This window comes from Octodon degus, unplaced genomic scaffold (genome assembly GCF_000260255.1).
Source record: "Octodon degus isolate 3935 unplaced genomic scaffold, OctDeg1.0 scaffold00070, whole genome shotgun sequence".
Taxonomy (NCBI): Eukaryota; Metazoa; Chordata; class Mammalia; order Rodentia; family Octodontidae; genus Octodon; species Octodon degus.
Genome location: NW_004524646.1, coordinates 2,781,626 through 2,793,405, shown reverse-complemented (window position 1 = coordinate 2,793,405; position 11,780 = coordinate 2,781,626). Strand labels below are relative to the sequence as shown.

Genomic DNA, 11,780 nt, shown 5'->3' with positions numbered 1-11,780 from the left:
TATATAGTTTTTTCCCCCAGCTTTGAGGTGCAGATTTAGTAGGAACTGTATGTGAGTGTCCTAACTTCTTTCTGTTAGGTCCTACCTCTTAAAAGGTTCTATCAGTTTCAGACAGTGCCAACCTGGGGACCAAGCCATAAACCTTTGGGGGGACATTTAGGCTCCAAATTATAGTACCTTTAAAGTACTAATAAAATAATCTAAAATAGTTTTCAAAAACTAGACCAAAAAAAAAAAAAGCATTACATGTAAATGACCTAAACATTCCAATTAAAGGGCAGAGCTTTTTAAATTGGGTGGAGAAGCCGTACTTTGTTGAATTTTGATCTTTTCTTGGGCTAGTGATAGCAGCGCAATACTCTGAGCCTGTGCTGGGTAGGGCTAGAGCGTCGCAGCTGCCAGTTAGCCGAGCAGTCGGGAGGGGAAGCAGCCTGTGCTATGGAGTGCTCTGTATTGCCAGCATTTCTGGATACAGGATTCAGTGAATCATATGAGCTATTCATCCCTTTATTATAAAGTAGACCTTGTGTTCCATAGTTTTGCCCAACTTTAGGTTGTTGTAAGTATTCTGAGCATGTTTAAAGTAGTCTAAATTAAGCTATGACATTTAGTAGTTGAGGTGTATTACATGCATTTCCATTTTACTGTATTTAGGGACCAGGAGGATTAACCCCGTTGTAAATCAAGGAGCATCTGTAGAAAGGAGCCATATCTATCACATGAATATTTCAGTAGATGCAGAAAAAGGATTTGATAAAATGCAATACCCTTTCTGCCCTTTCCTGCACCCTTTTAAGGTTGACACAGTGCCTTAAGAGGCTGATTCAGAAGGATAAAGGAAGCCTCCATAAAACCCAGAGAAGAGACTGGAACTCCTCTTTGGACCCTGTCTGGAGTCACAGATGGAAAAAAAAAAAAAGAAATTCAATACCCTTTCATGACACAAATGAAACTAGAAATGGAAGGGAACATGCTCAGCCTCATGTAGGGTGCTTGTCAAAACCCTGCATCTAGCAAAATACGTCATGCTCAAAGCCCGGATGCTTTTCCCCTTAACAGCAGGAACAAGACAAGATTGCTGCCCTTCTTGCCTTGACTCAGTACTGCAGACAGTATCTCAGCAGAGCAATCAGGCAAGGAAAAAGAGAAGGTATCCAGATCTAAAAAGGGGGAGGAAAACTCTGTTATTGACATGATATTGTGTATAGGAAATTCTAAGGAATCTATTTAAAAAGACCTAATAACAAGTTCAGCAAGGTTATAGGACATATCGCCGGTATATGAAAAGCACGTTTCTTTACACCAGCAGAGAATAAACCAAAATAAATGTTAGAAAAACAGTTTCACTTATCATAGACTCACAAGAACAAAATACAAAGGAATTTAATAAAAATATGTACACTAAAAACTAAAACTGTTAAAAGAAACGAAGGAAGATCTAGATAAGTGGAAAGGAGGCCCATGTTCATGGATTGAAATACTTAATTTATAAAAATGGTAGTATTTCCTAAATTGATCTTTAAATTCATTCAACCCAGTACCTGTCAAGTTTTATAACACTTTACAGGGTGGTTCAAGAATTTGTATGGGGGCCGGGGAGATGGCTCAGTGGAATAAGCGCTTCCCTGGCAAGCGCAAGGGCCTGAGTTCAATCCCCGGTTCTGAAAAAAAAAAAAAAAAGAATTTGTATGAAATTCATGTGGCCCAGAACAGCACATTGTGGGCAGAACCGAATGCCAGGTGGGAAGGAGCAGGGGCTCCAGAGAGATGCCCGCCCACACATAGCCCAGATGCCAGGGTCACCCACCTGGTTTGCCTCTGTTGGCAAGGCATGCATTGCATGCCTCCTACTTTCTTCTCCCCAAAGTTCATAGATTAGAGAAACTAGGGAATTGCTTCAGCTCCCTTTGAAGGACGAGACATCTACGACTTTTGGGGTTGGGTTAACAACGGAATCTTTTGAAAAGCTGCTGACTTCCAGCAAACAGGGGCAGCCTGTCTGAAGAGCACTTGCATGGTTTTTGCGTGGGCCACGGGAGAATTTCTCTTTGAGAAATGCTTTGTTTAACTAGCAAGTTTAAAGAGATTAGCAGATATGTGTTTACTCTTCACTGTGACAAACTCCACTTGCAAATCTTTCTTCCGATTAGTTGGTAGTCTTTCTTGCAGGGCTAAAAATATAACCTTTAAACCATGTTTTCTGTTGAAAGGAGGCCAAGTTTGGGGAGAGCGAAGTTGGGGGGTTCTCTCTGCTCTCCCCTTGAGTGCCAAGCTTGCTTCTTCTCAGCTCAGTGGCATCCCCCTGCTCAGGCAGGGCTGAACTGTCCTCCTTGGCTTTTGATGGACAGTGACTTTATGCCAGGGCTGGGATCTGCTTCCGTGGCACAGCCTCCCTGACAAGATACTGCCACGTGGTGTGCACCTCTCACATGCGTCCTGTGTGTCCATTCAAAAGTGCGCCTCGGTCCTCTGCTCTCTGGGCCAGCAGAGCCCTGCCCACTGGGTTCCCTGGCTGCTGTCTCCTAGCGGAAGGCATCCCCTGCTGTCCGGGTGCTCGGACTCCCACACCTGTGCCCACGTGCTGATCTCTGTGAAAGGAAGTTGGGTTTTCAAACTGTGCAGCGCGTTTAGAGCAAGGGTTTGAAGGAAGTAGGCATGGATGTGCATCTGATTAGTTTTCCAATTTTCTCCCCTTCTAGGTAATCCTTACTAATATTCAAAACAGAAGCCCTAAGCCTGGCCCTGCTCCCCACGATCAAGAACTAGGTTTTTTCCTAGAAACAGGACTTCAGAGAGCCCATGTCCTCTATTTCAAAAATGGGTAAGCGTCTTCACTTTTTCAGTCCACTTCCTAAAGAGGGAAAGTAGAAAGCCTTATCTGCCGTCTCCACTTCGGTTATTATAATACAGCAATTCTAAACATGAACTACAACTGGAATATTTTTAGAAAGAATGAACATTGGCTTTTCTTTCTTTCTTTCTTTCTTTTTTTTTTTTTTGTCTCCTTTCCACTTGGCTCTCCTGCTTTCCTGTGAGATTTTTGGGGGAGGTAGGGAGGTGCCTGTGTGCCAGTTAGCCCCAAGTTGGGAGCACCAAGATTGGGTGGGCGGTTGATGGGGCCACGCATTGGGCACCCTTTCTCCATGTGACTGGCACCTCATGGGCCTCCCTAATTTGTGCACAAAGCATGGTGCGGTGGAAAGGCTGGCGTGCAGTTACCTCCCTTTCAGTGGCTGACCCATTCTGAACCCTGGATCTACCACCTCCAGGCGGCTTTTATGCAAGTAGTGTGGTCGTGAGAACATCTTTTCATGGGAGCTGCCTTTGAAAAGGGTGGAAGAACATGACTGGAGGGCAGCTCTCTGATACATTCAATTTCTTATTTTCCTTTTGTGAAAATAGCTCTGCTGAGAAAGGTGCTGATTCTGTTCTACATCTCTTCAGTTGTCCTTGTTTTGTTTGACCTTGTGCTGCAGGATAGATGTGCATGGAGACCAACAGTAGGTATCTGGTTCCTCTTAGCTCCTTCTAGGCTTTGCATGGGAGGCACCTAGAGGTCTACCCCTGCTTCTAGGAGCAGCAGCAGACCAGTAGTGCTTTGAATGGCAGAGGGGGCATAGTCCCAGCCTCTGGCAAAATGACTAATAGAGCTGTTCCCTGTTTGTTTCTAAGAACTTCAAACCTTGGTGCGTAGCTGACGCAAGTGGGATTTCCTCACCTGGTGGCCCAGTGCTGCATGTAGCTATTTTGTGTTGGTTGAGAATAAATGCCTGTTTTTCAAATTATATTAAGCTGTTTGGGAGAAAAGGCCGGCTTTGTTCTGGAGGGCACTGGATCAAGTGATTATGGCCCATGAAAGGCCACGGTAAACACCCCAAGGTTTGGAGTGGCTTGCCGGCTTTGGCACGAGGATGCTGTTGGGGTTGATCTCATCTCCTGCTGCCAGGATCATCTAAGCCATGGTGCACATCCTGTAGGCTGAGAGTGTGTTCTTTTTGCTGTTGTAGATAGATGGGGTGGGAAGGCGCAAGGAGTACTTTTCTAATGAGCTGTGTCCTCTCCCTTTTCATAGTAATTGGTGGTCCTCACAGAGGCCCCTCTGCCCTTGCTCTCCCACCCCCCAACCTGTGGGAGAAGTATTGATCTGGAAATCCAAAGACACGAATCAGTTCACTTGGGGCGCTAGGGGACAACCCCATAGTTTCTATTGAGAATGCTTTCTGTGAGATTGATCAGTGGGTGGGCTGGATAACTTATTTTTATCTTTGAAGCTTTTTCCTTGGGGAGAAAGAAGCGGGACTGTTGGGCTCTGACCTCATCTCCTGAAATGTTGGTTGTGCTCTGGAATCCAACTAAAATATAATGAGAGGTTTGCACCAGATGACGGATTACATGCTGTGGATGGCTTTCTGACTCATTTCTCATTTTATTTTACTTTACTCAAATTCAGGGAAATGCCCATTGGTGTAGCGGTAAGGGCCTGCTTATCTCTAAATGCCCCCCATCTCCCTTCCTTGTCCTCTTGCCTTCTCTCTGTGCTCTAAGGACCAAGTACTCTCAAAGGGTTCTGCTGGCTGCAGCAATCAAAAAGCAGGGTCGGCAGTAGTAGGGAGCAGTCACACTTGGGGCAGAGGAAATAGGGGTTGGTGCTGAGACCCTAAAGTGCAGGCAGGAGGAGAAGCCAGTGGGAGATTTGGCCATGCCACGTGCCACCTAGCTCCTTGACTCATGTAGCTGGGTTACTCAGGGCCAGAGAACCACACATGGGGTGTCATTGTCTGGGGACATACAACAGAGTGGAAGGACCAGCTGTCCCTTCCCACTTTCCCACGCTTCTGTCTTCCGATGGATTGGCTCCTTATTTGGTCTTTGCACTTTTTCTACCAATGCCTGGATGAATGCAATGGCCAGAACTGATTGATTTTTTAATGTAGGAAAATGCAACACAGAAGAGTTTTGCACTGAGGGGTGGGAACAGGTCAAACACATCTTATTTCTTTAGAAATGTACTTAAACATATGCTCAGCTTTGAGCTTGTCATTCTTGAGGGCTTATCTAAGTTATAGGAATGAATCCTAGTCTTTTATGACTCTTCTGTCTTTTCCAGAATTAATCACCCAACTGGTGACCTCGAGTGTCTTTGAGAAAGCCTGATGCCAGGATCCGTTCTCAGGCCCTCTCAGGCCTTGGACCTCCGCAGCACTTACATGTCCCCCACATGCCTTTCCTTAGTCTTCACTCACCCTCACAGCCTTCTCTCTTTCACATCCATCCCCCCTGTGAACGTGGCAGGATTAGTGTGATTGCCTGATTTTAGAGAGGAGTCCAGACTCAGAGGTGATGTGACTTTGTGCCGGTCACACAGTGCCCTGGGTGCCAGGTTTCTGCCTTCAGTCCTGTAACCACATGGTGCAAATAGCAAGGGACAAATTGAACCTTCTGCTGATGAGAGTGGTGGGCTGCTGAGCAGTTGGAGGTGGGACCCGGGTAAGTTGGAGTGGAAGTTTGCGGAGAGATAGACATCATCCATTTGATTGCTGGGCCTCACGTGGGCCACCGGGCCTGGGCTGGGGGGTAGGGCAGTGCTTTCCTGTGATAACTGCCACAAGCCAACTCTTCTTGGGATGCTGTACAGTTAGCTAGGGATGCACACTCACAAACAGACCCATGGATTTGGGAAGGTGTGCGGCCCACTGGCCGGCCTGCAGGAGGCCTGAGGTCTTCAGTGGGCAGCGCAGCTAATGGCAGAGACTCGCCCTCACTCCAAACCCTTCAGCCTTCCGAGAAGAGAAATGTTACTCCCCACTGAGTGAGTACAGCCTGACTTGCCGAGAGGCTTGAGGCCGCCACTCATGCACTGTGTTTTGTCTCAGGGATATTTAGCCATCTTTGTAAACAAAGGACATTTCAGGTAGCTCTGGTGCTTGTCAGCCACATCAGGTATATTGTATGAGCAGGAGGGGGGAAGTGTGTTTTTCTCTGGTCCTCATTGGCCCTGTCAGGGAGGAAAAAGCCCCTGTGGCCAGCCCAGGAGATGCGTGCCCTCCGGCTTGGACTGTTTGCTGGGGCACATTACTGAGTCTGAGGACTCCAGAAGAACAGCAGGTTAGACACAGATGGGTAGATTTTGGAGGCTCCCTTCGGGTGCTCTCTAGCCAAGCCAAGGAATAAAAAGAGTATAGAAGGACTTCTTTGAGTTCTATTTTTATGGTCAAACACATAGATCATAATCACCACCAAATGCATTGACTTTAGGAAGTTTTTAAGCTTTTCAAATAATCCTATTGATCTTATAACTGCCCATTCCTTCTCAGGGTAGCCTCGATTCAGAAGTCTGCGAGGCCCTGCTGTTGCCTGGGCTGCTGAGGAGGGGTGGTCCTGGCGCCTGGAGCCTGGTGATTGTGGGCCACAGCGGGGAGGGTGCTGGCCTTTGTTCTCCTAGCACTTAGGCATTTTCCCTCTTGCAGGGATAGGACACGATCATGTCTCCAATGGCATGCTGCGTTTGACATTGCGAAGCTGATATGGCGAAGGGGAGAGAACTCAGATGTGTTTTCAGTCAGCGTTTAGTCATCTGTTCATGCTACTCTTAGGGGACACAGGGATGAAAAAGAAATGGCTTTGCTCTCTGGAGATAGTAGAAAAGGGGGTAAGGTGTGAACCTGAGGTCCTTCAAAGGTTACATGGTGGCTCTTCAAGAGATTAAGCAGTGAGAGAATACCTAAGCCCTTTAAATAAATTAAGGCTCCCAAGTCCATCTACCCAGCATCCAGTAAGGTCACTTGTTCTTTCATCTAATGAGAACTAATTGTCCACCTATTAGGAGATAGGCCTTTTGTTAGTAGTGGGGATATAGTAGTGAAAGAGAAAAAGTTCCTGCCCTTCCCAAATTTGTGAAATTTAATCTCAGAGAATTAAAGATTCTGATGGCTTTTTCATGTTGTGAGGGGGTACTCCAGGTTGGCACAAGACCGAGCAGGAATGCCATGCTGAGATGGCCAAATGATTTGGAAAAAGAAAGATTTCAACAAGCGTCCTTGAATGGTACGCTGTAGACAGACTGGCAGAGCTGGGGGCATCCAGGCAGTTGGGAGAGGTCAGGAGTTAGAACCATGCTCAGGCTCGTGCGTAATCTGTAGGTTACGCAGAGACCACCCCAGCTGCAGTGAGCCTTGCGTCAGAATCAGAGGTCTTTTGGCACAAGCCCTGGCCCGCGTAGGTCTGAGCAGTCATCCCGCATGTATTTGCTAGACGCTGCCATTTGCCAAGTGCTGCGCTCAGTGTCAGCATCCTGGTTAAGTACAGGAACTACAGCCCAGGTCTCAGAGGCGGTGCTGTCTAGGGAGGCAGCCACTGAGGTGACACCAGGACCTAAAGCATGAGAGGGGCTACTAGGCCCAGGGCATGGGAGAGAGTATTCCAAGCAGAGAGCCCAGTATGTGCCGAGACTGTGGCTCCCAGAGAGCTTCGTGTGTTCAAGAATCTGAAAGGAGTCCAGCATGGGTGAAGCATAGTAGTGGAGCGAGCCACAGCTCTCTAATCTGGCCGACCCCCAAAAGCGGGTCTGCTATGGCACCATTCAAGGAAGCATGATGATGGCCCGAAGAACAACCCCCGAGTCACCAGCATAAAGGGGAGGTGACACCAGGTGGGCATCTAATGGCAGCAGTGTGAGTACAGATCAAGAGAAGTGGATGGGTCTAAGATGAGTGGTAGGCCTGCTGGTGGTCGGAGTGCTTGATGGCCTGGATTAGGGGCAGGAGGTGGCAAATGGAGAAATCAGTGACGTCGCCCCAGTTTCAGACTTGAGCCATTGGCTAGATGGGCTGGAGACAAGGAAATAGGGTTTGGAAAAGGGGCATGAAGACTTTTCCTTGATTGTCAGTGATGCCTTTGAGCCACCCAAGGAGATGTCCCAGTGAAGGTGTCAGCTAGGCTGGCGTGTGTGTGCGTGCGTGCGTGTGTGTGTGTGCGTGCGCGTGCGCGTGTCTGGGCTCAGAAGAAAGCAGAAGCTTCAGTGTACTGATGAACTGAGAGCCCAGCCTTAGATGAGATTGGCGAGGAGGACAGAGGACTGAGGAGAGGTAGAGAGGGCCAGGGAGATGGCTCAGTGGAATAAGCGCTTCCCTGGCAAGAGCAAGGGCCTGAGTTCAATCCCCAGTTCTGGCAAAAAAAAAAAAAAAAAAAAAGTGAACTGAGGATAGACAGAGGAGAAGCAGCCCAGCAGCTGCTTGGGCCCCTGGGAGAGGGAGGCTCAGCTAAAGAAGGCGCTGTTGGAAGCTGTGAAACCCACTTAGGACTACGTGGGGACCCACGCTGGGAGGGAGGAAGTGGTCACCTGTGCTGAACAGTGCTCAGATGCTGGCAGAGGAGACTGAAGTGTGGGGGAAGGAGGGATGTGGGGTTGGCTGTGCAGGCAGGGAGGAGCTGTTGGATTGTGGGGACGGGGCAGCTCAAGGTCAGGAGCCCAGTGCCCCCAGATCAGCATCCTTTCCAGTTGGACTTGCTTCATGTACCCGACTCGGTGCCCACAGCTGCATTCTGACCACCACAGGATCCTCCGTGTGTGAATGGAGGATGGGAAAGGGAGGAGTGAGGGTGGGGCTTCAGCAGTGTCACATGGTGGCTTTCTCAGCAGCCTGACCTGCTGGGGTCCCTGTAGGGGTGCTGTCTGTCACTCAGGCATTCTCATGTTTGCTAGTTGTTGACTACCTTCGTTGGATGTATGGCACCTCCCACAATCATTTCACACCAGCAGGGCTTTTGGTAATAGTGGGATTGCGGTAGGTACTGGTTCTGAAAACCCTGGAGCTCCGATTGCAGTTAGTACTTGTGGCTCTTCATCCATGAGCTCCAGAGATGTCCCGTTCACTAATCATCCAGCAGTGTGTGCCGAGCCCCTCAGTCAGGGGCGTACCAGGGCCAGGCACCGTTCTCACTGAGCAGTCACTGCCCTGGTGGACTTCGCGTATTGATTCAGGCTTGCACAGCCAGGCTGCAGAGCTGGCTCTTGGCATCCCCCTCTCCCTCCCTAGCTCATTCCCTCGCCGCCGCTTGGGCCCAGTGACCATGTGCAGGGGTGGCCTGACAGCACAGCTCAGCGGGTAGGTTGTGCTAGAAAACGAGGGCTTTTAAAACTTGCCTGTTGGCATTGTTTATGTAATAAAAAGCATCAGCCACGTCTCTATTTTTTATTCACATGTGGGCTATGTTTTGCTCATCCTTTCCTTCCATCAAAGCTCCAGTCACGGAAACAAAGGAATCCATAGCAGTTTTAATTATGAAGCGCCAAGACCGCTCTGCTCTGTGATGGCTTACTGGGGACCGGGGCTATAATGTAATCATGTTCCGGGTGCTTTGTAATGAGCATCGGCAGCCTTTGGTCCCAAAGGCAAGACAGGGGCAGGATGCTGGTGTGCCCTTCACTCCAGCAGAAGACTACTGGGGTCCTTGGGGTGCCGCAGTGGGGAGGGCCGCGTGAACAGCTATTGCATCTCCTGCTGCCTTTTCCCACCCAGCTCTCCTTAGCAAGGTGCTGCTGCTCATAAAGCAGCCAGCCTGCAGCTTCTTTAACCGCAACTCGAAACTCGAATTCCCCAAAACATCAGCTGGTGTAGGATTTATCCAGAGTAGTGAGGTTTAATTTTAATGGGGGCAGGAGGAGAGGGAAAGATTCTTCATTTGTTTGTTTGCTTATTCAATCACTTATTTATTCATTTGTCAAATATTTATGTGGTAGGAACTAGATCAAGACAGCAAATGATCTCTGTGGAATTTTCACTCTAGTAAGAAAATAAATAACTACAAGTGGACCGAGCCTTTCGGGAAAGAAGAAAGAGACAATGTTGTTGTTTTTTTTTTTGGTACCCTTGCTTTTCACCTTGCAGATTTTCCTGTAAAGGCATGGTTATATAATATGGTGTCTAAAAACCAGAGTTAACTCAATTTTTTTGGAGCATGTCCCAATACCTCCTGATGTAACTAGTGATTGATTCCCCCGGGAACTGCTGATAGAAAAACTGTGTGGAATGGCAGTGTTGAAGGACCAGCTCTTCAGAATTATTTCTCTAAAAATCACTCTGTCTATATCTTATATCTTTCACATTTCAGTATTTGTCTACAATTTTTAATATGATATATAATTATTGATTTTCAATAAAGTTAATAAAAAATAAATAAAAGAAAATGCTAAAAAAAAAAAGAGAGAAAAGAAAAGAAAGACCATCTCCTCCATGGGAGTGGGGTAGGTGAGCACAGCTGCAGGAGCACAGCTCCGGGCTCTCTGCGGAGTGCCACCCGCCTCTGCTTAGTGTCAGGTGACCCATTGTGGCTCCAGCATGCATCAGTTTCTGCTCTGTGCCAGAAAAGGTGCTGGGATAAGGTGGTGAGCGGCCGCACCCGCCTCTTAGACTGGGAGAGAAATCAGATCATCCTACTCTTCAACGTGTATCTGCTTCCTAAGCTAGGAGAATCCATCTAAAAATGTAATGACCTAGATTTGGTGGTTACAGGAAGATGTTCTGAAGTGATGGAATAAGACCTACAGGTGCCAGCCCCACCCCTTGGGGTGTGCCGAGATGGCAGTTGAGACTGGGCATGGTGGTGCATGCCTGTAGTCCTAGCGCTTGGGAGGCTGAAAACAGGAGGATCACTACGAGTCCGATCTGTGCAGTGAGACCCTATAGAGCCTGTAGTAAGTACATTAAAAGAAAAAGAAGAGAAGAAAAGCTACAGGTTGATGGTGAATGGACGGGTAGCTCTGAGGTGAGGGAGGCATCAAGGGTCCCGAGTGGATCCTGTCCAGCTGAGGCATCTTCTTTTCTGGCTTTGTTTTCCTCTTCAGCATTTAACCAGCAGTAAGTACACTCTGAGCGAGGGCATCCAGGGGTCTTTCAGGGTTAGTTCACAGGCCACAGCCAGCACCCATCTGTCTAGAAAGTATAGGACGGACCCATTATGACCATGTCTACATTTGCCCCAGTGAAAGCATGCTCTCAGCAGTCCCTTCAGCTGCCTGGAGCTGTTCGCTGTCCCTCTGGCCTCAGGTGACAGCTAACCTGCTAGAGTTACAGCTCCCACTAAGGTGTACACTCTCCACCACATCACCCCGATTTTTAGGGCCTCCCAAAGGCTCAGTTCTAGGAGGTGCCACGCTCAAGGCCACAGCTGATGTCCTCATCAGGTTCCCATGGCTCCTCCCAGTCCAGATGCAAGTTATCAATCAGGGATCATTTTTGTAGCAAGCAGTGTAGCCTAGGACGTGTTATCTTTATTAGATTGCCAGGACAGGGGAACTGGAAAGTTAACCAAAGGTCAGATTCTCAAGCAGAAGAGGAAGGAATTTGTTAACTCCTTGCTTACATTATACCTTTTTGTTACTTAACTTGTTTACATCTGTCTCTCTTCACTAGAATATCCATTCCGCTCAGGCAGGAATCTTTATCAGTCATTGTTTAAGAGCAGAGGTATACTTTGCACAGCGCCTGGTAAGGGATAGCTGTGAGCGAACAAGTGGAGGGTGAATGTACTCATTTGTGGCTGAGATGGCTGTGGCTTGTAGCAACTGCAGCTTTTGAAAAATGAATCAATTGAACATTTGCTAATTGAAAACTAGATGTGCTGAGCACTGTACTGGGTGCTGAGGGTAAAGGGGTGACCGAGAGGAGCTGGATCGGCTCGGTGGAATTTGTGCTTCTGCTGTTGCTCCTTAGAGACAGATTAAGAAGGTGTCCTGAGGCCATGTAGGTCTTCCTGAACGCTTATTTATTTATTTATTTATT

At 47.9% G+C, this 11,780-nt stretch overlaps 1 protein-coding gene and 1 non-coding gene across 8 annotated transcripts in view; both read left to right on the top strand.

The window, feature by feature from the left end:
* Positions 1-11,780, top strand: part of Ttc7b (tetratricopeptide repeat domain 7B) — a 251,424-nt gene that overhangs the window by 78,206 nt on the left and 161,438 nt on the right. For all 7 annotated transcript variants that reach the window (XM_023719660.1, XM_004635133.1, XM_023719658.1 and 4 more), the window contains one exon: positions 2,700-2,821. In XM_023719660.1, the coding sequence (XP_023575428.1) occupies positions 2,700-2,821 (122 nt within the window). The remainder of the gene's footprint in view (positions 1-2,699; positions 2,822-11,780) is intronic.
* On the top strand, positions 785-904 carry LOC111817805. Its single transcript, XR_002821919.1, has one exon. It is a non-coding gene; the product is annotated as a small nucleolar RNA SNORA26 (small nucleolar RNA).